This window comes from Equus caballus, chromosome 17, assembly GCF_041296265.1.
Source record: "Equus caballus isolate H_3958 breed thoroughbred chromosome 17, TB-T2T, whole genome shotgun sequence".
Classification (NCBI taxonomy): Eukaryota; Metazoa; Chordata; class Mammalia; order Perissodactyla; family Equidae; genus Equus; species Equus caballus.
The window spans coordinates 23063964-23091571 of record NC_091700.1 but is presented as its reverse complement, the minus strand read 5'-3'; the positions used below and the strand labels follow the sequence as shown (position 1 = coordinate 23091571).

The window sequence follows — 27608 nt, the reverse complement described above, 5'->3', positions numbered from 1 at the left end:
CAAGAGGCATCAATGTTTCACTACAGTACAGTGCTTTTCTTCAAGATCCTCGACTCAAATAGTTATTAAAAATTAAGCTTAGAATTCTTAGTATTTAAACTTTCCAGGCAACTGGAAAGAAAATGTGTTCTCAGAGCCAGAATGGATGAAACCTACAAGCTGTAAACCTGAGACTAGCTCTCATTAGATTTTAGGTATGTTTTTCTTCTAAAATTTGTTCTTGTGATTTCCAGTTCTGCAGAACCGGGAGAAAAAAACTGTGAACAACTGGCCCCAGAGGGACTGCAAAGCTACTCGCTGACAGTTGAAATCCTGAAGCCGTTACCGTGCTCCAGCGCCTTCATGGGAAACCAGAAGAGGATGAGGGAGTGGACCAAGGCGTTGATGCAGTGACCCCAGAAAACCTAAGGGAAAACAAACCAAGGGAGTCAGGAGCTGCCCACAACTCTTGACCTCTGTGTAACTCAACAAACGCCTCATTGTGAAGGATACTGGCAGTGTGCTGCACGGTTCCAGAGGTAGCATATTATTCTTGAAGTTAAAAAAAAAACCCCGCTATTTCCTCATTTTTACATACAAATGACTGGAGTATCTCCAGATAATATTAATTTAGTACAAAGACCTAAATATTTGTATACACATATACATAGACTAATACACAATCTATCCATAGCCAAAAGATGAATTATGATCCATTTTCTTTAGAATCATTAAGAAAGACAACAAAACTTTACAATAATCCATAATTGTTAATAACAGCCTGAAATTGTGTACTTTTTGAAAGCTTTAAAAACATTTTAAATGTAAATTTTTACATGGCATTCTCATTCTTTACTTTTACTCCTTAAAATCTGTCCCATTCCACTTTTTCTTTAACTTTTAGGATTTTGGTTATCACACACATTTAAAAATTCTGTTTCTTTTAATACTTGAAAGGTCAAACAAAAGAACACAAGGTTTAGTTTCTTTTAAATTATAGTTTCTTAAATGCATTTCAATCATCCTTTAAGCACTGAGATGCCAGAGCTACTAAAGCCACACTGAATTTATTTAATAATCTACAAATTGTTCTGGAAATTGTCATACAGTTTGATCCTAAATGGTGCTGGAATAACCAAAAATAATGAAAAAACTATAAGACAATAGGATTTTCCCATTTTAAATGTTCGTTTTCTACTTTTTCCCTGACCTCTGCACCCCGTCCCCCCCCAAAAAAAATCTTCAAGGTGCCTGCAAGTCAGTCTCAAGGGCATTCCCAGCCCTACTACCTTTGAAATGGGTCCGCCCTTACTTACTTCCTACCTTATATGGCCTTTGAATTCAAACTCTGTAAAAAGCAGATTTGATTTATGTAAATAATGCAAAACAAACAGACCATATTTCCCGATGCCAGAATCACAGTAAACAAGGACTGACATAGTCATCTAGATCTCCTTGTGTATAGAAGATACTAGAACCAATAGGATGCCTTTCATTTTTTCCAGTCTTGGACATGTCTATTATGCTTTCCCCAAAACAAAGCAGCTCTGAAGGGAGACTATCAGTAATACCTGGCTCAAAACGAAGCCTCCAGAGATCCTCCCCTCACTGAGGACTCCTACAACAGCCCTCCTGAGGCCCCAGAGCTACCTGCCGCACATGCGGCCAGCACACAGCATGTCAATGGCCTGGGCAATGAACCTCTGTTTAAACTTCCTAATCCCCTCCTGCACCAAAACCTAAGACAGAAACGTGGCAGTGCAGTTGTGTTCACATCTTTGCCTCCTCTGCCAAGCTGGGCACACGTCTTCCCTTCTGGCAGGTGGCACTCAGCTGCACTGCCACACTTAGCCATCACTGCCAGGCTCAGGGAGAGCCCCTCTGCCACTCATGGGCAGAATCCTGTAACACCTGACCTAGCTTCTGCCTGGCTCTTCTCAGGACTGCCTATTCCTTTCCTGTCTAGATGCTTTTCCTTTTCTGATTCTCCAGACTGAAAAAAAAAAAAATACCCACGAATACCTGATTCCTGTGTTCACATCTGGCCAGTTTTACTCACTAGTTAAAGAAACATTTTCTTTCAAATGAAAAACCAAGCAGTGGTGGCGAGAGGGCCCTGGGTGCTGCTGGCCACACTGATGTCGGAGGCATTGTGTCGGAGGCACTGATGTGGAGAAGAGTATAAACAGGAACCCAAAGAAGCGCTACATGCAACGCGGAAACTTCCTTTCCCATTTGGCACCTCAAATTCACTGGGCTTGCTATATTGGGAGAGGGCCATGGTCTCAACTCTTTTCAAGTGCTCCCTCTAAAGCCCCGGCGTCTCACGGGCAGATAACAGGGCTGGAAGACAGAAAACAGCGCTCCACTGTTTGAGGCGACAATTCCGTAAGCACACTCTGTTTACCTTTGTGTTGAAGCCTTCGGCATTCTGGGTGATTCTGTAGAGCTGTGGAAACCTGAGCATGCTCTCCTGAGTGCAAGACCTCTCGAAGATCCCCAGAGTGAAGGGTGGCAACGCGGTGAAAATCTGTAGGAGAACAACGAGCCATCAAAAGAGGCCCTTCTGAGTCACACAGCCCAAGCGACTCAGTTCTACGGAATGAGGACTCAATTTTCAGTCAAGTCCAAACCTGAGGGTCAATGAGTCACCACTCCCAGACACTCTCCCACCAAGGAAATCAACAAAAGACCATTTTTAACTGTTACTCGTTCAGCATAAAATGAATACACCGAAGACTAAAAACATCATCACAAATACTTGATTAGCCAAGAAATCTTGTTAAATTCACAACTACCTTCCTTTGCAAAATGAGCGGTGATTTAGAATCATGGCACAGTCAGCTGTGTGAAGTGCTGTCTTTTCCGGCAGTGCCAGCCGAGGCGAGGTTTTACAACTTCCCATCCTAATGTTATATCGAATTTCAGGAAGCAAGGCATACTTTATCCATTCACTCATTTGACAGATAGTTACTGAGAATGAATTATGGGCCAGATACTTTGATAAGCACCAGGAATACAGAGATTTATAAACAGAAGAAGAAAGAAGGAAAAGAAGCAGGTCCCTGACCTCCAGGAACTCCGTCAAATGCAGAGGTGGGGACAGGGCAGCTGGCAACAGGCATATAAATAAACACATAAAACACAGTGCTCTGCAAAATTACTCCTGCGGGAGAGGAAGGAGATGAAGGGAGGGTCAAGAAAAGACTCCTGGACCAAAGAGTGTCTGACCTGTAAGATCTTGGACCTATAGGATTTGGCAGGGTGCTAAGGGATAGGGGTGAAGGGGTGCAGAAGGGAGCATTCCTATGAAAAGAGCATCCCTCACAAAGCTTCAAGGCATGAGTGACCATGGCACATTTGGGGGGAGCTTCTAAGACATGCAGGATGGTGGCCAGCTGAGGGCATGGTGCCAGGCAAGGCTGGGAAAGAGACAATCTCTTGTGGCTACAAACTCTCGGGCAGATGGTGCCTCCTGAGACTTGTCCTTTTACCTGTACTCTTGGAGTGTGGCATGCTCATATCTGTGTTTTAGAAAGAGAAAGGCAGATGCTGAAGAAGAGGTCTAGAATAAACATGTCATTTCAGCCTGGGAGGTACAGCAGCTCTGTGGGTCATGCTCTCACTTGGTTCTGGGCATGGGTCAGAGAGACTGGGTCACTCACTGCTCAGCATCAGCAGTGAGCAAATCCACACCCACAAAGCCAGCAAGCCCTCAACCCATGGGAACTGGATGTGTGTCTCTAAGAGAGCTCTGAACACACACCCATTAATGGGAGCCTGAGTATCTGGCCAGAGAAATAAGCCTTTTCCAAGTCTGTTGGGATAAAGCAATCAGAGATGCGGTGGGGTGAGGCCAATAAAACTTTCAGGCTCCTCCTCCACCCTAGAGCAGAAGGGATAACAGCCCTGGGATTTCAATGTTCTACAGAGATTTCAAGGTGAAAAAGACCAAGAGTTGTACTCATTTCCCTCACAGTAGCATAAGTTATCTGTTCAATGGCTAGAAGACGGAGCTCTCAATGAACATCTCTGAGGCTCTGCATGCTCTGAGCGCAAAAACTCACTTTAACTGTTTTGCTTAAATGTGCCATCATGCATACTGTTTATACTGTCATCTTTACTTTTTAATTTTTACTTAACTTTCTCCTTCTACCCACTTCAAATCCTGCCCCACCTTTTACCACTAGGCTAACAATCTAGTATGCCTTACTATATTTTTCACCCTGCTTACAGCATGCTATACACACATGTGTAGACTGTTTGGGAATCATTATTTGTTTTATAGAAACAAGACACTATACACATTTTTCTTCATCATATTTTTCTCACTATAATCATTGGAAGGTCTCCAGGTCCCCTGAGTGCAACACTAGGTGGTCTTTTTCATGCTCACATAAGAATTCGTAGCATGGATGTACCATATTTTTTCAACCATTCACCTACGGATAGGCATTCATTCCGTTTTCACTTCTTTGTTCTCAGAAACAATATGTAATAAACACCTATAACATATATACTTCATCTTTTGTTTCTATGGGAAGGATTCCCAGAAGCAGGGTTGCTGGGTAAAATAACATAAGTATTTTTTTGTGTGTGAGGAAGATTGGCCCTGAGCTAACATCTGTTGCCAATCTTCCTCTTTTTGCTTGAGGAAGACTTATTGAGATAACATCTGTGCCAATCTTCCTCTATTTTGTATGTGGGATGCCGCTACAGTGTGGCTTGACAAGCAGTGCTAGGTCCACACCCAGGATCCGAACCAGTGAACCCCAGGCTGCCGAAGTGGAGTGTGTGAACTCAACCACTACACCACAGGGCTGGCCCCAAGATACAAGTATTTTTAATTTCCTAGATGCTGTCTGGTTGCCTTCAAGAAAGTGCCAATCATTTATCATTCCCTCCAAATAGGACAACAATAATCTTTCCCTGCTTCCCTATCAGCAATGGATGTTACATAATATTTAATATTCTCCAGTCTGAAAAATTAAACATATTAACTCTTACTCTAAAAAACTTTACATTTCCCCAACTACCAGTGAGTTTGAGCATGTTCTCATATATTTGTTCTACATTTAGATTTGCAATTCTGTGAAATGTCTAGTCAGGCCCTTTGTCCATTCTCTATTCATGGTTTATCCCCTTTTCTAATAGGTTTTTGAGTATAACAGATATCAACTCTGATTTATTTTATGAAATTCTATCCAAATATACTCTTTGTCCAGTGGCTTTCTTTATGGGTTTTTTTTTTTTGCCATATAAAAGCTTTTACTTTTTATATGGTTAAGAATAGCTTCGGAGTGTCCAACTGTGGTTATGGAACTTTTCAGGAGTTCCTTGCAGGGTTCTTACAGTTTTATTTTTCACATTTAAGTCTTAATATATCTGGAATTTGTTTATCTATGTGGCACAAGATAGAAGCCCAATTTAATTTTTTTCCAAATATTTAAAGAGCCATCTGTGAGAACACAATTAATCCAAACTTTCCCAATAAACTGAAATACCATCTTTGACATTTATTCTCACACATTACAGATCTAGAATCTAGAACTGGGAACTACTTCTAGATTCTCCAGCTTATTCGTCTAGATCTATGTAAATATCACATTGACTTGGTTATGGCGGCTTTATAGTCTTGAGTGACGTTTAGTAAAAATAAATCTACCCTTATGATTGTTCTTTTTTGAACATGCTTTGTATATTTATTCTCAGGGACTTGTTAATTCTATTTATACTTCAATAACATTTTTTGCAATCCCCCTCCTACCCTCCAAGACCATCACCTGTTGGGATTCTATTTGGAATCACATAAATTTATACACTAATTCTAGAAGAGTTGATTCTTGTATGATACCAAGTCTTCCCACACGAGAAAATGGTATGCCTTTCCATTTGTTTAAATCATGTTTTGTATATTTCAATAAGATTTTGGTTTTTTTCATATACGTATTATAAAAATTATTTCTAGGCAATGTATAATTTTAATTGTTATTTTGAAAAGAATTATTACGTCCTTTACATTCCTAAGTGCTCACTGATGGAGTTTTAAAAAAGCTATTGATTGCTAGGATAGAAAATAGCTATTGATTTTTATATGTTTATTATGGATCTGGTCACCTTATCAAATTCTCTTATAATTCTACTATTTCTTTACTCGTATCTTCTGGGTTTTCTAGATATACAATCATATATGAACATACTTGTATGCCCATTTTTTGCATATTTATATAAGCACAGAAATAGTTCATCTTTTTTTCTGGTATTTGTAATAGTTATTTAATTTTCTTGGCAGTTGCTAAAAATTCCAAAACCATGCTGAATTATATAGTGATGGCAGGCAGCCCTGACTAATTTCTTATTTAAAGTGAAATAGTTTTAGAATTTTGCCATTTATGGCAACATGCTACTGGCTTTTTATAAAAAGTCTTCAGCAAAGTTACTTGGCTTCCTTCCTTCCTATTTCGCTTAGTGTTCTTTGGGGATGGCAGCTGAACTGCCTCCAATACTTTTGCAGCATCTACTGATGGGATCATGTTTTCCTTCTTTATTTTGCTGATATAATAACATTTAGAAAGATTTTTTTGTTTTGAACCTTCTGTATTCCTGAAATAAATCCTAGTTGGTTAAATATTTTATTCTTTTGATACATTGTTGAACTCTATTAGCTGATATTTTATTTAGAATTTTTGTATTTATGTTAATAAGTGAGCTGGCTCACAGTTTTCTTCTTCAAATTATGCTGGTTTGATAAAATTAAATGGGATAAATTTTCTGAAACAGTTTAAATGACATTAGAGTTATCGCTTCACTGAAAAATAGATAAAATTTAGCTGAAATCCATCTGATCACAGTAGCTTTTGTCACTGGTGGCCTCTTTAGTCTCATTTTACTCGTAAAATAAAAGGATGTAGGAATTTGACTATGGATATAGTGAGAATCTAATAGGACAGCATTCATTCATTATCTTGAGAAAGGTAAGAATTTCAAGCCAGTTTTACTGCTATTTAACCTGCTCTGAGACTGAAATTGAGAAACAGTGACTTGCTGCTTTAGCTGGCTTGGGGAATCAAACACAAAGAATAAGTACAGAAGAAGAAAAAGCAGGAGAGAAATACTGCTTGAAGAAAAGGGAAAGGGGGAATCCAACTGGGACGACGGCGTCACCAGCAAATGCCTGAGATGTCACAAAGTGCTTCTTGCACTGGGTCTCTGTGAAGTGATGCTGGAGCAGAAAAAAACTGATGAATAGGACATTATTGGCACAATAATGGCAAAACTGAAATATGGTCTAATAAGGATTACATAATGGTATTGTATCCGTGTTAAATTTCCTGCTTTTGATCAGTATACTGCGGTTACGTAAGAGAACAGTCTAAGCAACTATGCACTAAAGTAGTAAGCAGTAAGGGGGTATGTCGTCTTAACTTAGTCTCAACTGGTTCAGAAATAAATGAGTTCGCATGTGTGGGTATGCACATGCATGTAAAGAGAGGGAATGCAATGGGGGCAAAACGCTAATAACGGATGAATCTGGGTATACAGAAGCCCTTTGTACTCTTTTTGGAACTTTTCTCTAAATTTCAATTTATTTCAAACAAAAATTACCAAAACAACTTCCGTGGGGGCAAAGCTCCAAGCTTTCAAAAGGTTTGGCCCTTCCAGTATGATTGATTTTGGAGGCCAATGAGCCTTCGGAACCCACTTTACAGATCCTTGACATCTCAGCTCTCTGCCACCACTTCCTGGTGGCCGATTCCGACACCTGCACTGTGGGCTCCATAGCAACACAGGGCTGTTTCACCTTGAAATTCACTTCACTGCCACAACATTTTCTTCTCTATAGTCTGGGGGACACAAAGTACATAAAACACATTCCCAGCCCTAGGGATCAAAGGCCACTGTGAGTCTTAGACTTTATGTGCATAACCATCACTAGAAAAATTTGTTTAAAATGCAGTATCTCTAAGAAACTCTGTTAAGTCAGGTGGAACTCAGGAATCTGCATCTTTAAACAAATCCTGGCTATTCTCACACAAGTGGTCTGTGAACCATGCTTTGACCAACACTGTCCGACAGCTTGCATCTTACGTTTAGTAGGCCCTCAATAAAAGTTTGTTGGATTAAATTTGAAAGGTGTTAAAAGAAGAATCAAGCTCTCAAGCCTGAGCATGAAAATAGGGCTAAAATCCATTCATTGCATAACCAGGTGACACGTATTCCAGTCCTAGCTTTAGCTCTAAAGGACAGTCTCCTAGGTCTCAGCCTCTTATTTATAAAATACCTACATGGGCATTGGTTTGTGTGAGGTGTCAACTCTACAACACTTTGGCTCTTTCCAGGACCAAATCATTATGGAGCAGTCAGCATATTTCTTCCTAAACAGTTGCATAATTTTACCATACTCAAAATAGTTTTAAGTCCTGCAAAGTTAACAAAGTTAACAAAGTTAACAAAGTTAGTGCTCTCCCCTTAGTATACCAAGGGGAGGTCCGTGAGCCCCTATCCATGCAGTAGGTACTTAGAGTAGCTTTTCTAGCACAGGTGATAAATGAAATCCATTCAGCCCTGCTCTCACCACCTGTCATCTTTGTCTTTCTGGGCATAAGTATTAGCGGTGAACATGCCAGCCCATTTTGTAGTGAGTAACACAGTTACTAACTGACCAACGCTGTTTAAACTCAAGATCCAAACTCAAGTCTCAGTGGCCTGTTAGTCTACACATCTGACCCTCTTAACCTGTAAGCTGCACAGGGTGAGGGCAACCTGTCACATGCAGAATTTTATACCTAGCATCTAGCATAGTGGCTACTCAAAAAATAAAGGTCAAGAGCATGGATGACTTGAATATCCAGCCACTAATGTATATACAAACCATAAATATTTATAGCACCGCGGTTTGTATTATTGCATGTGTGGTAACTTCCATCTATATCTATCTATGATGACTTCAGAGTATAAACTCCCACAGGGCAGAGAATGTCAGCGTTAAGGTCCAAAATCTGAGTGACAGTGCAACTCAAGAAATATGCCAAACTAAGGTCTCTAAACCATGAAGCTACAAGGCCCTTCATTCTTCCTGCCAGTCAAACAAAAAGTTAAGTAGCTACTTAATTATTTTACTTTATAGTTTATACTTATTTCTAGCTTTTGAATTCACTAAAGTCAAGTAATGAAAAAAGAACTCTAAAATCATGAAAAATACCAAATAAGCTATTTACCATTTGCCATTCCAGGAGTCAGAAGTCAGAATTCATTACTTTAGCACTAATTGTGGGAGAAAACATTCTTCCACAAAGACAGATAACTCTTTTAAGAAGGACAAAAAAGACACTAGATCATATACTGTATATTAATATCTATGTTTAAGAATTCAGAAATAAAATTATGAAGTGGAATGAGTTTAGATGTAGTTCAGAAATTTTTACTTGAGCTAAAAACATGGAAATGTAACAAAGACATTTAGTAAGGAGGTAACAAGGGTCTATTATCAAGATATATGGGTTAATAATTTCATGGGGTTATTCAAGAATGATCTGCTATGATTGAAACCATGTGTGCAGAGTTTGCACTTCTGCAGGATGTGTCGCAGCAACAAAGGCCCTAAAGATGTATTTTTGCTGCCTGCTATGTATACAGATGATTGACTTAGATACACTTCCGAGACATAAACAGTAAAGGAATGTCACTGAAGTCCTGCATGCTATCAGATAGAGATAGGGAATGCTTACCACATTGTACAAGCCGATGCACCAACGTTCAAATAAAATCTGCCCAGAAAATCCATTAACAAAGGCGAACCAAAGCTGAAAGAGAAGAAAGTTCATGAAGTTTTATATCAATATTGACCTAAATGTTTCCATTTACTGAAGAAGTAGCGGGGAATGTGGACCACCAGCTGGACACAGCTGCTGAGGGATGAAGAGCTGCAGAACCGGAGCAGTTGTTCTTTCATAAAATATAAATTCTCAATATCACAATCACCAACATTTTAAGGAAAATTTATATTTAAGGCACAAATCAATTTTAAGAGGTAATATGCACATATTTACAGGAAAGCAATTGATGTTTAATTTATATCTGTTTTGTGTCAATACTTTCTCATTGACTAGAAGAGTATCAACTTCACGTTCTTTTCCCCTATAAAGTTTATTTGATAAATATAATTTACCTTTGTAGGCTTTTAAGTAGATAAAAACGGTAAACAAAAAATAGCAAAAACTCCTGTCGGTCATGTGTGTTCTTAGTTCATAAAACAGTGACCCTCCTTAATGGAATGTCCACCGCTTCAGCAAAGGTCAAAATACAGTAGTATGAAAGAAACATGCTCAAATCATCATTTGGAGTAACATGGTATGTATAAATAAATAAAATGTAGACTATTATTTATGTCTTCAAGTAGACTATAATTCTAATTGATTAGGCAATGCTGACATAAAAACAACTGCAGAGCAAAGTGCCAGGGACATGCACGAGAGGGGTACAAAACCATTTTAGAGAAGAAGCCATCACCGGGTATAATTGGGAGAAGACGCAGAGGTGGTATGAGTAGAGTAGAAGAGGGGCGAGCCATCAGGAGGATGGGCGGGAACCTGCTTTAGAAGGGAGCAAATCCGGAAATGTGGAATACAAAATGCTGCTGTTTAAAATTCAGTTAAATGTACAGGATAAGTCAGTATTCCAGTGATTTGGGGTAGACTTTAGAGTATCCCATGCTAAAATCACAGAATCCACCTTGTGGTGTAAAATCCTGACAGCCTGAGGCCGTTACCATGGTGGAACTACACTGGCAACACAGCTGATCTCTGCGTAGAGATCAACTCTGATACTGAAATTTTACTGCGTCAGATTTTTCCAAATCAGTTTCTAGACTCCACCAGACTTAGTTTCTTAAGATGGTAATTATTACCCTAACTGTACAACTGTACCCAGTATGATACGTGGTACAAACAGGGACTCATCACGTTCCTGTGGGATCAAATGAAACACCTCAGTTCAATTGCCAGATGAAGTTTCCTTAAGCACAGCTTTCATCATCTCATTGCCCGGTTCAAAAAACTCCTAGGGATCCGTCCTAAATCTAAGATAAGCTTGCTGACCTTAAAAAGTCCTTCCACACTCCTAGTCACTCAATTTCAACTACCTCCCAAGAGGTCCCCATGAGGCCTGGCTGTTCTCGGTGAAGAAATATTGGTAGAGAACTATAAGAACCAGAAATTTGTGCTGTGCTCTGTGCTCAGGATATTTTTACAACACCAACCCAAATATTAGCCATCCCTACAACAACAACTGCAATCGCACTGCCTCCCCACTACTCGAGGTCTTGGCAGACATCCTTCAACCAAACTTTTAGTGCAATGAGAGTCCAGATCCACGCCTGATTCAAACATATTTGTCTATTGTTTAACCTAATTTTCCCAAGATTATGTTATACCTCTATATTTTCCTAGTCAAACAACTGAGCGAACACTGATAAATATCTAGTGATCATTTAACTATTTTCTTGCATAATTCAGTTAATGTATTGTCTTTTGTTGAAGATGGAGTACTGATATTCCTGTTGCCTTCCCCTCGCTAATATCAATCGAAAACAGCAAAAATAATTGAAAGTAGAAAAGAACTACTTTCAATGAAATCATGAGATAGCCTTAATTAAAACTACAAATGACATAGAAAAGAAGTTGATAAATAGGACAAGATTAGATCACATTGAGGTAGAATGTTAATAGCTGACAAAACCTACAGATTAAAAAGGTTTCTAATCTAAGAAATAGGTGAAACACCCAAGAAATAGCTGAACCAACTCTTACTTAGAAGGTAAAATTGAGAAGTAGGACAAGTCACACTGAGGTCCCTGGACCAATTCAACACAACAGATAAATTGAAGTTGAAGGACAATATATGCACATATGCTTTTATCCCCCAAGAAGCAAGTGACAGGTGCAGAAGAGACAGAACATTTGATGAGAAAGTGTTCCGAGACAACTTTGAAACCCCGCTCCTCTAGACATCATCAAAAAACAATGGAAAAAAAAGGAATATGACAAAAAGCACATGAAATAATCTCTATAGAAGGAACCAGATCACAGAGCAGAAGAAAATTTTGATGTTCTCGGAGAACCTAAAAGACGTAAAGAAAGGGTGGCTTTTCATTGAAATAAGAATTAAAATAAGATATGTAAGATAGCAAAGAAGGAAACAAATAAGAAACAGTCAGTGTTACAGACTAAAGCCACATAAAGGGAAATAAAACCCAGAATTGACCTTGCTGAAAGCAGTCAGGGATAGGTAGGGTAGGCTTGAGAAAACAAATGCTAACCAAAGGACATGAGGTTAACACTGATTTTAAGAGAAAATGATAGCCTTTCAAAGATAATTAAAAAAAAATTCCAAAAAGTTGCACCTAAAAAAAGAAAGCCCTACTCTGTAGAGTAGAAAAACAAAATGTCTAAAGACATAATAGAAGAAAAGTTTCTGAAATATTCTAAAACCTTAACCAGCTTGCAGAGAGGGCATCCTTTGTCCCCAGGAAACAAAACAACAGATAGAGAAGGATCAACACCCACACATATCCTGATACATGAACTAATGAGTTTTAAAATTTTATAAGATCAATTCTTTAATATATTCAGGCGGAAAAGGCAATTAACCTACAAGTGGAAAAATCAAGTTGGCTTCATATTTGTCTCTGGTGGTGTACAGGACCAGAAGCCAGTAGTGAATGTTTACAAATCCTTAAGGAAATAAAGTATAACAAGACTTTTAGCAAAAGATAGAAACCAAAGAAACATCAAGAACTGAAAACATAACATAAAATGTGATAATAGAAGTAATACTAAATATGGCTGTTATATTAATAATAGAAAAAATTTAAAAGGCTCTATGGATACAAAAATAAAATCCAAAATATATGCCATGTACAAGAGAAATATGTCAAACAAACATGGAAAAGAAACACTATTTGAATAAGATCAAACTTATAACACTGACTTACAAAGCCCCACAGACGGAGCCCTCGCCTCCTGTTCTGACAACACCGCTTGTCCTTCACTAAAGCCACAACGGCCCTCTGTCGGTTCCTTGCAATCGCCTAGTATGGATCCAACTTTCTGATTGTGCACTCAAATATGAGGCAATTGTGTCAAGAGCATTTGGTTAATAAGCCATCTTCATCTCACTTGTTTGAAAGGACCTTTATTATATAATAAATTACCACAACATATAGAAAAAATTTGTGGTATTTTGGTCTCACTGCATATACTCAAATTAATTACAGATGGCGTGAATATTTACACATAAAAAAATCAAAGCATTAGGAGAAAACAGGAAAAGAAAAGGTTTTTTTTGTATATGAAACTGACTATAAGACATTAAACTCAGAAATTATACAAAAAGAGGGATAAACTTGGAAGACTTTCTATAGAGAAAAATATTAATAAATTTAAAAGAAAATAAATAAACAGTAGAAATATTTGTAACATCTTTGAAGACAAAGGCCTAATTTCCTTAATATATAGAGACTTATAATAAATGAGGAAAAAAACACCTGACAGGCTGTTAGGAAAATAGGCCAAGAGTATATGCAGTGTGATCACAGGGGAAAAAACAATTTATAGATACAGGAACTGTTACTTTTTATGAAACACATGCACAAATGGATATCATTTTTTACTTAACAGACGGGCAAAGATTTAAGTTTGATAACCCAAGGAAATAACTACTCTCATACACAGATGGTAATCTAGCATTGTCTACAAATATGTTCAATGTACTTTACCTTTGACCCAGGGATTCCATTTTCAGGGACATACTCTAAATTATATCTAATAGCTATAATCACATAGTATTCTTCATGAACATACAAGGATGTTTACTGTGGCATTATTTGGAAAGATAAAAAATTAGAACCTACATGGACATTGATAGCTGGTTAAAGGAACTATGGCTCATCCATAACAATGAAACACTATGCAGACATTAAAAAGAATAAATAAATCTATAAGCACTATAATTAAAAAATGCCATAGATCCTATTAAAATGAAAAATATCAAGGTATATGTTGAATCATTATGATTATGCAGAATAGATGTCCATACTCATTTATGCATGGCAACTTTCTGGATGACATAAGAAGTGTTAATATTCGTTATCTTTAGGTAGTAGATGTGCTATCTAGCAGGTAGTATGGAGACTCATACTTCTCGTACTATTCTGAACTTTTTAAACACGTTCATGTCTTATGTATATAACTGTTTCAAGCAGTTATTCTCCACCAGGGTTGATTTTGCCTCTGAGGAGACACTTGACAATGTCTGGAGACCTTTTTGAGGGTGCTCTTGGCATCGGTTGGGTAGAGGCCAAAGATTCTGCAAAATATCCTACAATGCCCAGGACAGTTCCCTACAACCAAGAATTATATGATCCAAAACATCAGTAGTGCCACTGTTGAAAAACCCTGGATGAAAGAAATAGATTTATTAGGTCAACCTGATAAAACTTAGAACTTCTGTTGTAACAGATGTTTGTTACAATGTACAAACATTGTATAAGCAATGTACAAGCAAAACAATGACCTGTGACAGACTGCAGGAAGCCATGATTATATTTGTATGTATGGGGTGTGGGTTCAGAAATCTTCACTTCTCTTTGAGTCACTCCCCTCTGGCCTAACCTCATACACAGAACCATAGGCCCTATTCTTTAAAGGCCATAGTAACATGCGATGTGAACCAGAACTTCACAAATTTACATCCCTAAGCCAGAATTACATCTTTATAACTTATTAATGAGAAATTAAGGACTGTGAGTGAATTTCATATAACTAAGACACTCAAGCTGTTCAAAACATACAAGGGGAAAAAAATCCTAAGAAATTGAGCATCTCTTTCCCAGCATTAACCTTCGCTCCAAGCAATCCTGAACCGTAGAAAAATTTTCAATCCTTATTTCAGATTAACATCTTTGATTAGCTGAATGTTGAGATATTTTCTCTAAAAGCCAGTGTTCTGTTTCTGTCCAAGTTGGCAGTGGCTCGGCCACGGTTTTCTTCAAAGACTTTTGATCTGTTTGTACTAATTTTTATCAGTTGCAGGTGCTGCAGCTTTTTGAAAAGTATAAACAAGTTCATTCTCAACATTTTCAATTCAGTTTCAATCTTCATTCAAATAATCCACCATTAGATGGTTACACTTGTTTATCTCATTGGAAATATTTATTTGGTAGAGAAAAGAATTAAAACCAAAATAAACAAAACAAACAAAGTCCATCTCCTAATTTCAAAATCCATGAGCTGGTTTTCTCTTACATTGTAAACGCTCAAACTTGATTTCATTTTGGCAAGACTTCCATAGGTGAAATGGAAAAAGTATGCGAACACACTGTATTTTTAAATATTTTTACAAACTTATTTAGTTTGTATTTATTCATGAGACAGGTACACGATGGCTCCCTGACACATTATAAAATCAGACTTTCACACTGGTTAGTCACATACAAATGTTAATTCACATACAAAAAAGAAAACACTGCCCAATTCCTCCACATTAATGTCATTTTTGGTGGACCACAAGTTCCAAGCTGCATACACCAATGCCCTCAATGCAAACAGATGGCCATTCCTCTCTGATGTGCAGTTCCCTGGACCGTGGCTTGCTTACAGACACTAAATTTTACTCTTCTGGACTAATGTGGAAAAAGACTCCTCTGCCTTTACTCTCTTGTTAACTAGGAATGCTATTAAATGAACGCAGTCAAAGCGGAGAGGGCCAGGTTCTGCCTGGACGGCCTCAGACTTGGTGAGTTGGTGGGAAGATCTGCCAAGCACCGACAGCTTGCCAAGCTCCTGGGGTTTTTGGTCCTCAAATGCAGTGCTGTTAGGAGCAAACTGACCCAAATTTATTAAATGGCTTTTCCTTCTTGGAAAAAGATCTTTCTTTGCTTTAACTGCTGCCTCTCTGCCAAAAATGCAGTAACCGTCTTGGCTAATTGCACAGAGTCTGGTCTAGAGGTCCCGGCTGCCATTGCACAACCTCAGAGGCTGGACCCGCCACCACTCAGGCTCTCAACTAACAGCCGACGTACTTAGATGATTGCTTCCTTTGGGGAAGGGAGGACCTGTTCCTTGATTTATTCTGTTCTTCCAAGACCTATGGCAGAGACTGAAGTGGAAAAGAACCCTACTGAGAATAATTAAATAAATTAGCCATTGAGTTTCTCTCTAAAGTGGCAATAACATCTTGATCTACTGATTTGCACATCAAGTCTGAACTGCTTAGCTAGCATTAAAGATACCTGTTTAAAAGTTAAAGCCCTACAATCTTTTTGGAATTTGATCTGGCAATATGTATTAGGATAAAAAATAAGCATCTTGAAATTCTGTTTTCAGAAATTTATTTCTCATAAATAAAAGCACCTGTACATAAAAACATACCCTGTTTTTGAAGTATTGTTAATAGTGAAAAATACAACAAAGCAAAAAGCATAAGGAAAAAAATCCCCCTAAAGTTCTTTATTAGGGGTCAACGTAGCAAGTCTACGAAATATTAAGCACTTATCTTTTAACGTGTTAAATCTATATGTATGTAAATGAAGGAATATATGCCAAAGAAATAGGATTAGACTGATAAAAGAAAAGGCAAAATAAATAAGTCAGTAGGTAGGAAGGTAGATGATCAAGGGAAAAGAATCAGGAATGCTATAATAGAACAAAGGTTATCAGAAATAACAATAAGTAGTAGTAATAATAAAAATGGTAGTAGCAAAATACCCCAGAAACTTCTCCCTCAAGTATCTTTTGTCCAATAATTATAGGATTGAGTGGCCAGAATTAGATGCAGACTATTGTAATAAATGGGCATGGCTCCATCTTGAAAATCTTTGGTGAGTTTTCTCTTTCTGAGTCAGTCCCGGGCAGGTACAATACTAGCAACAAACACCAAATACTTAGAAAACTTCTAAGGACTTTTCAAGGCAAACAAACAAACAAAAAAGAAAGCTACAGAGGAATGTGTATAGGATCCAATTTTGTAAACCACAACAAAAATGCCCCATGTTGACACACATTTGTATGAGTGCAAAGAGAGGTATGGAAGGCTCGCTAAATTTCCCTACTGATTCCCTGAGCAGACATGGAGGCAGATGAGGGGAAACCATTTCTACTCTGTACATCTCTATTATCGTTACAACAAATAGGCGTTACTTCAAAGAAGTATGCAGAAGAAAAGACCTTGTTATTCTCTAACACTACACCATGCTCATTTCTCTCTTCACATCCTATGATTTTTGTTGCCTTGTTATCTGTCTACTCCACCCTTTGAAAGACACAGGCAGGCAGAGATTATATCGATTCCATTCACCGTTACATGCTCAGGATTTAGCGCAGTGGCTGGCATATAGTAGGTGCTAAATAAATGAATACACGCAGAAAATTAATATTTAACATTAAAGAAGAAAGGTCACATAAAAGTGAGCATAGGACCGATCATGGAACTGGCCAAACAGGTTCATCCTAGTTCGAGCACTTAATTGCTATGTGAGCACAGGTGACTTTTTTTTCCCTGAATGAATGGAAAGAAAACCACACACTGTAGAATTGTCATTTTTCCTGTTTTTGATGATGATGATAAAAGCTAACATGCATTTCACACTTACTCTATGCCAAGAATCTTGCAACACTCTAAATGGATTCTCTCATTTAAACTTCACAGCAATCCTAACAAGTAGGCATTATCCCCATTTCACAAATGAGGAAATCAGGGCACAGAACAGATTAAAGATAGTATGGCTGGTACCAAATAGGTGTTTACTAGACTGTAGTTATTAACAATAGACCCTAAATGACAAGTAATTTTTTAAAACATCAAAGTAAAGGCAATTCAGAATTGAATGAATATTTATGGCTATGAACTTACAAAGCAAGCCCTGATGGTCTAGTGGTTAAGATTCGGCGCTCTCACTGCCATGACCCGGCTTCATTCCCCGGTCAGGGAAGCACATCACCCACCTGTCTGTCGGTTGTCATACCTTGGCGGAGGAGGAGTGTTGCTGTGATGCTGAAAGCTACGCCATATCAGCAGGGTCACCCAGGGTGGAGTGGATTTCAGAAGAGATTTCAGACTAAGATAGACCAGGAAGAAGGACCTGGCCACCTACTTCCAAAAAACTTGGCCGTGAAAACCCTATGAATGAATTGTCTGATACAGCACCAGTGAGTGAGAGGATGGCCAAAGAGATGGGGCAGCGTTCCACTCTGCTGTATATAGGGTTGCTAGGAGTCGAAATCAAATTCATGGCACAAACAACAACAAAACTTATAATGCTGTTGATATTTTAAGACTGTAACATTAACAAAATACTTCACATCTATAAGCACATAAGCAGATTGAAAAACTTAAGAAAATGATCCAAATCTTAAGCTTCTGATGCCATGTAAGGAAGCTAAAGGATCCTTTTTAGATTAGGGCATAAACTGTTTTGAAAATCAGGCTGGAAAAATCTTCCCCATTTTGCATAATAAAGTACAATCACTCTAGGGGCCAGCCTGGTAGTGCAGCGGTTAAGTTCACACCTTCAGCTTCAGTGGCCCGAGGTTCGCCGGTTTGGATCCCAGGTGCAGACATGGCACCGCTTGGCATGCCATGCTGTGGCAGGCGCCCCACATATAAAGTAGAGGAAGGTGCGCACGGATATTAGCTCAGGGCCAGGCTTCCTCAGCAAAAAAGAGGAGGATTGGCAGCAGATGTTAGCTCAGGGCTAATCTTCCTCCAAAGAAAAAAGATACAATCACTCTAGTTTGAAATATTTTCCTGCAATATCTGAGCTAAAATACTGCAATCTTTTGCTAACATGGATGAAACTGACCCAGTAGACAATCAAAAGTAAACCACTTACCTTTCATTATCCAAATTCTTTGAATAAAAGAACCCCACAAATTAATACTAATGTGACAATCTAAGTTATGTTTAAAGGGGTTCGAATTTCAAAAAGTATAAAATAGAAAGTATTACATGCAAATAAATGCATACACATATGATGTGCACATACAAATTTCCTACTTTAGAATTTTATTTTCTATTAAAATCTCAAATAATGCAAGAAGTTGAATCTATAGCTCAAAAGTCAAAAAGTTAATAAGGGGAAGTCTGGTAAACACTTTTAAAGTTTCCTTAATTAATTTTTCAATGCTACAAAATGCCTCTGTTTCTGCAAAATTACATGCTTATACTACGGAACATCAAGTAAATACAAAATCGTGTTTCCCTCCCATAAAAGGCCATAAAACCAACCAGATGGTGTATGCAAAATTAAATTGATTTTTAATAAGGAATTCTTGGCACAATAGAATGTAATCGCTCCAAATTGTGTCAAGGACTACTTACATTTTTTTATAGTTTAAGGCTTAGATTCTTCAGCTCAAATCGTGTGCTACAGTGTTAGGCGACCAAACGGCTCTGGAGACCAGTAATGAAATAATGAGTCTTTCATCTGGAGGGCATTGGTTAGGATCTGCTAGCGTTCATTAATGACACAGTCGTTTCCAACCTCTGGTGTTGGAACAGTGGCGGGGGTTTTATTATGGAAGGGGTAGCAGAAATATGTATAAGATCATTTCATTTATGGACAGGACCTATGGCAAATATTTGAGAACATGCGTTGTATAACCAATAAAGTTACGTCTTAACATATTGACAGTAAGATTTAACGCCTATGCCTGGTTCCACAGACTAGAGTCGTAAGAAGGCAGCAGAGTTTTGATGCTGTCCCCCTACCCCTGCCAGCCACATGATCCCTGTAGCCTGGGCAAGATGTGACATTTCTTTTACTTATTTTCTTGTTCTAGAAATTGGCAGAAAGGTCTGTCTACCCTCTCAGGGGAGGATTACAAGGAAAGACTCACAGGTATTCTTTTAAAAATTCAGCTATTGAACCATTTATTAAGACTCTCCTTCAAATTATGCTCTGTGCAATGTGTAGGGGTCACAAAGGTGAAGCAGATGCCATCCTTGCCCTTAAAGAATTCAGTGCAGCTGGGGACAGGTTTGGGACAAATCAGGGTTACAGAAAAATTCTTTGGGAACATAAAAGGAGGGAGAAATGGGCTTTGTCTATAGGAATCACCACAGCTTTTCCAGAGGTGGTGGGCACTTGGGCCGGTCTTACAGCAGCAGATTCCATGCATCAATTGGGTGGGGGAGAAGGGACACTAAACGTAGAGGGAACAACTTGTACATAACTGTGCAGATGTGAATTTCCAGGTGGCTAGAGCAAGGAAAGTGAAGCGAGAGGAGAGGGCTGAGTGCAGGCTGTGCAGGACACTAGACAGGTTCTTCAAATATGTGGACAGCGCATACATTGCCTTTGAAAAAAACTATGAATCTCAAAAACTATTCAATATATTTTTATTTATCGTGGTAAAATATACACAACATAAAATTTACCATTTTAACCATTTGTAAGTGTACAAGCCAGTGGCATTGAGCACATTCGCATTGTTGGAAAACCATCGCCACTATCCATCTCCAGAACTTTTTCATCGTCCCAAACCAAAACTGTTCCATAAACAATAACTCTCCATTCCCCCTCCCTGCAGTCCCTAATAGCCACTCTTCTACTTTCTGTCTCTAGGAGTTTAACTATTCTAGTTACTTTATACAAGTGGAATCATGCAATGTTTGTCCTTTTGTGCCTGCCTTCTATCTTTCAGCACAATGTTCTGAAGGTCCATCCATGTTGTAGCAATTACCAGAATTCATTTTTAAGGCTGAATAATATTTCATTGTATGTATATACCACACTTTGCTTATTCATTCCTCCATGGATGGACACTTGGGTTGTTTCCACTTTTGGCTTCTATGAACACTGGTGTCCAAATATCTGTTCAAATCCTTGCTTTCAATTCTTTTGAGTATATATCCAGAAGTAGAATTGCTGGATTTTATGGTATTTCTATGTTTAACTTTTTGAGGAGCCTCCATACTGTCTTCCATAGTGGCTGCACCATTTTACTTTCCCACTAGCAAGGCATAAAGCTTCCAATTTCTCCACATCCTTACCAACACTCGTTCTTTCCTTTTCGTTTTTTTTTTATAGCAGCCATCCTAATGTGTATGAATTGGTATCTCACTGTGGTTTTGATTTGTATTTCCCTAATGGTTAGGAATGTTGAGCAATTTTCATGTGCTTATTGGCCACTTGTATATCTTCTTTGGAGAAATGTCTATTCAAGTCCTTTACTGACTTTCGAATTGGGTTTTCTTGTTGTTGTTGAGTTGTAGGAGCTCTTTATATATTCTGGATATTAATCCCTTATCAGATATATAATTTTCAAATATTTTCTCCCATTCTGTGGGAGAATCCAAATGTCATAATTTTCTCCCTAAGTGTTCTTCTGAGAGTTTTATAGTTTTAATTCTCCTCTTTAGGTCTTCGATCCACTTTAAGTTAATTTTTCTATATAGTGTAACATAAGAGTTCAATTTTCCTTTGCATGTGGATATTCAGTTTTCCAAGCACCATTTGTTGAAAAGATGGTCCTTTCCCCATTGAAGAGTCTTGACATCCTTATCAAAAATCATTTGGGGGCTGGTATGGTGGTGCAGCAGTTAAGTTCGCATGTCCCGCTTCTCAGGGGCCCGGGGTTCGCCGGTTTGGGTCCCGGCTGCTGACATGGCACCTCTTGGCAAAAGCCATGCTGTGGTAGGCATCCCACGTATAAAGTAGAGGAAGATGGGCGTGGATGTGAGCTCAGGGCCAGTCTTCCTCAGCAAAAAGAGGAGGATTGGCAGTAGTTAGCTCAGGGCTAATCTTCTTCTTCAAAAAAAAATCATTTGACTGTATAGACAAGGGTTTATTTCTGGGCTCGCTATTCTATTCCATTGCTCTATATGTTCATCTTTATGCCAGTACCACACTGTTTTGATTACTGTAGGTTTTTAGCAAGTTTTGGAATCAGGAAGTGTGATGCCTCCAACTTTGCTCTTCTTTTTCAAGATTGTTTTGGCTATTTGAGGTCCCTTAAGATTCCATAAGGATTTTAGGATGGGTTTTTCTACTTCAGCAAAACATGTCATTGGGATTTTGACAGGGATTACATTGACTGTAGATTCCTTTGATCTCAATATATTTTTAAAGTAATGTAAATTTTTTAATGATAAGGTTAAGTAATTGGAAAGGATATAATTTCTGGCATATTGTAAATATTGACATTTTAAAATAAATTTGCTTCATTCTTTTAACGTAGCATGGATTCCACGTACCACAAATGGACGCCCATCACAACCCGCTTTGAGAAATACACAAAGAAATACTTCAACAGTCATAAATTTTATATCATTTTTTTGTCTTGAACTTTTTCCATTCTACTTGACCTAGACATAATTTAACCCTAATTTAATGTATTTTTGTTTGAAAGCCTTTTATTGATTATCCTATCATACTACACAAAAATAATGAATAGAAATGAAAATTAACTTTTTTTTAATTTCCTGTGGCTATATGGCTCTAAGTGTTAAAAAGTTCTTCTGGATTGAGTTTTTGTTACAATTACTAGTGGTACACAATTGATAAAATTATGTATTTTGATAATTATCAAATAATAAGATTTTGTTGTAAATACATCTTTTAATGAGATAAATGGAACAGAGGCCTCCCCTAGCCCATTAGTTCACATAACTATGGAAGAATATTACCTATTATTAGATTGTGACAGGGTTCAGTATCATTTCTATAGATCTAAGTCCCAAGAATCTAGTTCACATAGTAAATGAGAATGGAAAGTTTTATTAGAGCAATATCCATTAACACTTTGGACCTCTGAGCCATGTGCCAAAAAATAATACAGTGCTCTAATAGTAAAGTTAATTTTTTTTTTTTAGATTTTTTAAAATTTTTTTCCTTTTTCTCCCCAAAGCCCCCCGGTACATAGTTGTATATTCTTCGTTGTGGGTCCTTCTAGCTGTGGCCTGTGGGACGCTGCCTCAATGTGGTTTGATGAGCAGTGCCATGTCCGCGCCCAGGATTCGAACCAATGAAACACTGGGCCACCTGCAACGGAGGGCGCGAACTTAACCACTCGGCCACGGGGCCAGCCCCAGTAAAGTTATTTGAAGTGATCTATCTGCTGATATCTTGATTAGGTCCTTTCTAAAGTTTTCTGAAAGCAAAGAAATAGAAACCACTGACTTGCAAAAGAATTTGTTAACTATCCATCAGAATAATTTACTTTCCTAACTTCTAGGAAGTATACCTGAATGCCATACCAAGAAGTTTCAAATAACTTCTAATTATTCCTGCTATGTCTTCAGTTAAACACATCTTTTTCATCTAATACACTCAGCAAAGTTTGGGAAAAATAAAAATATTTTTCATTTTTAATACACTGTTGCTATTACATTATTGTCTGATAAACAGTTTCCTCTTATCACATAAGTGCTACCTTACTCACACCATATTCTCTGTGCATGAGATTCTCTGAGTGTGTGACACCGTCACCCAGGATCACATGCTTTAAGTATTCTTCCAAACCTTAGAATTGCAGATTTAGCTCATTTAAGTTTTGGAATATTTCTGCTATATAACCTAACTGGCAATACCCATCTTCATTTTTTTTTAAGTAATCAGTTAAATCAGGAAAAAACAATTCTGATTTCAAATTTCAACTAAAATATACATGTTAATATATATCCCCATAATGACTATTTCATTCTGAGCTTCCCTTCACAGATACAGATCAAAGGAATGAACAGAGCCCTGCCATGAATATGGTGTCTACATGAAATAAAGGACAGCTGCCTTCCATGTTTCTCTCCGAGGATCTCTCTGGACAGTTCTTCTTCAGAAGCAATGTGTCGTTGACGTGGGGTAGAAGAGGTGGGTTTTATTTTTTCAATAAATGTTGTCTTCTCGGTTTGTGTCCTTGAGAGTTTTTTTTTTTTTTTTTACCATGGAGCAGGCCCCACAGTATGATTCTGAAGAGGCAAGACGTATGCTGGTCATTTGTATAGTGGGAAATGTTGACTATGGAGAGGGAGGTGGGGACAGAGCATGAGAAGAACCAAGAGCACCGTGTAAGTCAACCACTGGGAATGGCTGCCGTGGAAAGTCTTCAAATGCTCCCAGAGTTCCTTCTGCTCTAGGACCTGCTTTCTCCTAAGAAATGGGGAGCCCAGGGCAATTACATCTAGGCAGGGAGGTGGTATGAGCCATTTACCCTTTTGGAAGTTTACCTTGCAAATGAAAATGTAGGAGGAAGATGGGAGAGTCATGAAAGGCAGAAATCACACTGGGGATGAGTCTTAGAAAGAGTTCTTGAGAGGTCCTGATTGACGGAATTAATACGGAGAGGCAGCAAAGGATAATTCCGAGAGTCTTCTGAAGGAAGACTGGAGAGATAGTAATGACCACAATTAGAGGTGAACCTTGGTGAGATGGTAGAAGACAAATTCATTTTGGGAGCACGTTAAATGTGCAGTACCTGTGGGCTCTCCAGGAAGAAATTCAAAACGCAAGGCTGATACCCAGGGGAGAGTTTTAGGTAAGAAAAATGTTTGTAACATTAATAAATAGATAATAATCGCATCAATGGGAGTAGAAGTCATCCAGTGGGATGTACAAAGGAAACCTGTGCAAGGAGGAAAGAAGAAATCCATGGATGGGCCTTTGGGGTTTCAGCAACATTTACAGGTCAAGGGCCAGAGACAGAAGCAGAGAAAAGGCATTTTGTATTAAATTTTATAAATGGACTTAAAGTTTATAGCTAATTAATTTTAACCCTAAGTAAATATTTATTTATGGGCCAGGCACTTCTGAAAGTCCCATCCAGAGACTTCCACTTGTACATCACTGGCCAGAACCAGGTCACACAGCCACCTCCAGAAAAACTGAGTGTGCTATGGGGAAGGAATTTAAAGATGAAGTCAAGTTAGAACAACAACCCTGTCTGTCCCATCAGATCAAAAACTACACAAGATGATAAAAGCTAAAACCATACCATCCACTGTAAAACTACCCACCTACTCTGCCATTGGTCCCAGCCATTATGCCCAGTATTCCCAGCTCTCAGCGTCTGCCCCTTTGAAGTGGCAGCTTCCTCAAAGGCCCAAAACTGAGAGCTGCTTCAGCAGGCTTAGTTATAAGATCTCTGAATGAACTAAAATGGGAGACATCCTTAGGAGCATCACTTCTCCCAGTCAGTATCATACATCCATCTCAGGCCTTACAGAGTTGTTAATATAGGGCTTAGAGCTTCACGTGGAAAACCATTCCTGAACGCTTTTTCCTTTCTCTTCCCCCTTTTCTTTGCCCTCAGCTTTTATTTTAAGAAGGAAAATGTAATATTTCCTTAAGAAATTCATAGCAGTCAGGCTACCATGATGGTCATTTTATTGCCTTATGCTTAACTATGGCATTATTAATATTTACAATACAACATAATTTATTTACAATAATTTTAAGGCATTGATATAGCAACTTGTCTATTTTAAGTGTACATATTTATGATTTCAGAATGACAGTTTAACAACTAGCAGAAATATTTTTCAATCTTGCTAAAAGGCCTAGACAGGCTATCAGCAACTGCTGAAGGCACTAATTGCAGCATGGTATGTGCTTTACGAGGAGTTAAATTCTCAAAATATCCTTTCTTGCTGCAGATACTTGTCAATCTTAGAATTGCACTAAATAAATTAATATATAATTTAACCTGAATATTATATATAACACAATTAATTATTAATGCCTGGGAAAAATTCCAAAATTCATTCCTGAGAAGGTCCTCTTGATTACTATCCAAATGTACATGAACATATATAGTAAAAATGATGTGTTCTTCATACTTGCATGATGTAAAACTCTTTTTCACAATAGGATTTGGGGAGCAGGCACAGTGCTCATCATTATCTAGATTTGCTAAGAAGTTCGTTCTCTGATATTTTCATAACTCTTTTGGAGATTCTTTCCGGAGAGGAAAATAAATGCGATAGACAATGGAAAAAGCTGTTAACTTTTATCACAGGGCCAAATTACTCTGAGCATACATTAATTTTATTAGTATCTGAAATGTATTAACTGTTCAATATTTCAGTATTTGCGTTATTAGATAAATGTTAAATATATAAATAAGAAACAAAAATGTTCATTGAAGGAAGACTAAAATCACATATTGGAGCTTCAAAGAAGAGCTTTCAAAAACAGAAAAAGACAACCAGACAAATGGAGACAAATAAGGAAACAAAAGGAAATTTCAAATAAATTTTATTTCATATCCCCAAAGAAACATTTAGAAGATATTACATCCATAAACTAAGATCAGAATGTTACTATAAAAGTAGGAGGGGAAAAAAAGAAAATAAAGCACTTGCACATTAAAAAGAAAGAAAAAGACTGCTAACATTAAAAAAACCCAAAAACTCTCACTAGTGGGGCTGGAGGATAAGTGCAGGAATCTCTAAGAAGGCAAACACAAGATGAAGAATTAAAGAAAATACAACAGCTTAGGCGATAAACCCAGAAGGGTCAACATATGACCAAATTGTAAGAAAGACGAAATGCAGAAAATGGAAGGGAAGATATTACAAGAAAAAAACATAAGAAATGTCACAGACTAAAGAAAACCAGTTTATAGGCTGGAAAGGCACATAAAGGAAAGAAGATCCACACAAAAACACACACACCTTTGCAAATTTCAGAACATTAAACAGAAAGAGAAGACAAAAATATTCCGGAGTCTAAATACAAAGGATTGAGAATTAGAAGTGCATTGAGTTTCTCTCCAGCCACCCAGAAGGAAGCTAAAGAGCACAGAGCATTCCGAGAGAAAAAGAATCTCAGCCTAGAATTTTATACCCAGCCCATCTACCAGTCAAATATAATCAGAGAATAAAGATATTTTCAGTTATCCAATGTCTCAGAAATATACTACCCATGTAAAACTTCTTAAGAATCTACAGATATGTGTGCTTCAGGAACAAGTGAGGAAATCAAGAATAAAGGAGACAAGGAATCCGGGAAACAAATGTCAGCAGGAGCAGAAGCCCTAGAGAAGAGAGTCTGCAGGGGACCTTGAGGAGAGGGGTCCTCTGAAGGGAGAGGCAGGTGAACAGGAAGTTGAAGAAAACACCTAATATAATGGAACATCTGGAGAGTGTTCTGGAGAATTAAAAGTATGCAGAATTCCACTAGGTCAAGAGACAAAAAGAACAGCTTTTACAAACTACAGGAAAAATTGAAACCTGAGCAAGAAAGGAAAAATAATCATAACATACTTCTTGCTCCACAGAGAACATTATTTACCTAATTTTAAAGAGGTTAACATGGATCTCCACATTAATTACAATGATAAATATATCTATATTGGAATGGAGAAGGAGGGCAGGGCAGTCATGTCTGGGAGGGAAATTCTCACCCACCAAAACAGGAATCAAAAGATAACGTCTAAAACAGACAAATCAACACACAGCACAAGTACATATTTAGCGATATGAAGATAACTTCCAGAAGAAACATCTAAAAGATGTTCTCTTTTGGGATTATGACCAGAAGAGGAGTACAGCAGGGTAAGGATTACCATTTTTAACAGTACATAAATATATACATATGCACAGCATATACACAAAAATACACCCACACACGTATACTA

General features: G+C 37.9%; 1 protein-coding gene across 11 annotated transcripts in view; it reads right to left on the bottom strand.

Annotated features, from left to right (window-relative positions):
• ATP8A2 (ATPase phospholipid transporting 8A2) overlaps positions 1–27608 on the bottom strand; it is a 592801-nt gene that overhangs the window by 171451 nt on the left and 393742 nt on the right. For all 11 annotated transcript variants that reach the window (XM_070240119.1, XM_070240124.1, XM_070240123.1 and 8 more), the window contains 3 exons: positions 9708–9782; positions 2387–2509; positions 326–404 (listed from right to left, as the gene is read on the bottom strand). In XM_070240119.1, coding sequence (XP_070096220.1) covers positions 326–404; positions 2387–2509; positions 9708–9782 — 277 coding nt within the window. The remainder of the gene's footprint in view (positions 1–325; positions 405–2386; positions 2510–9707; positions 9783–27608) is intronic.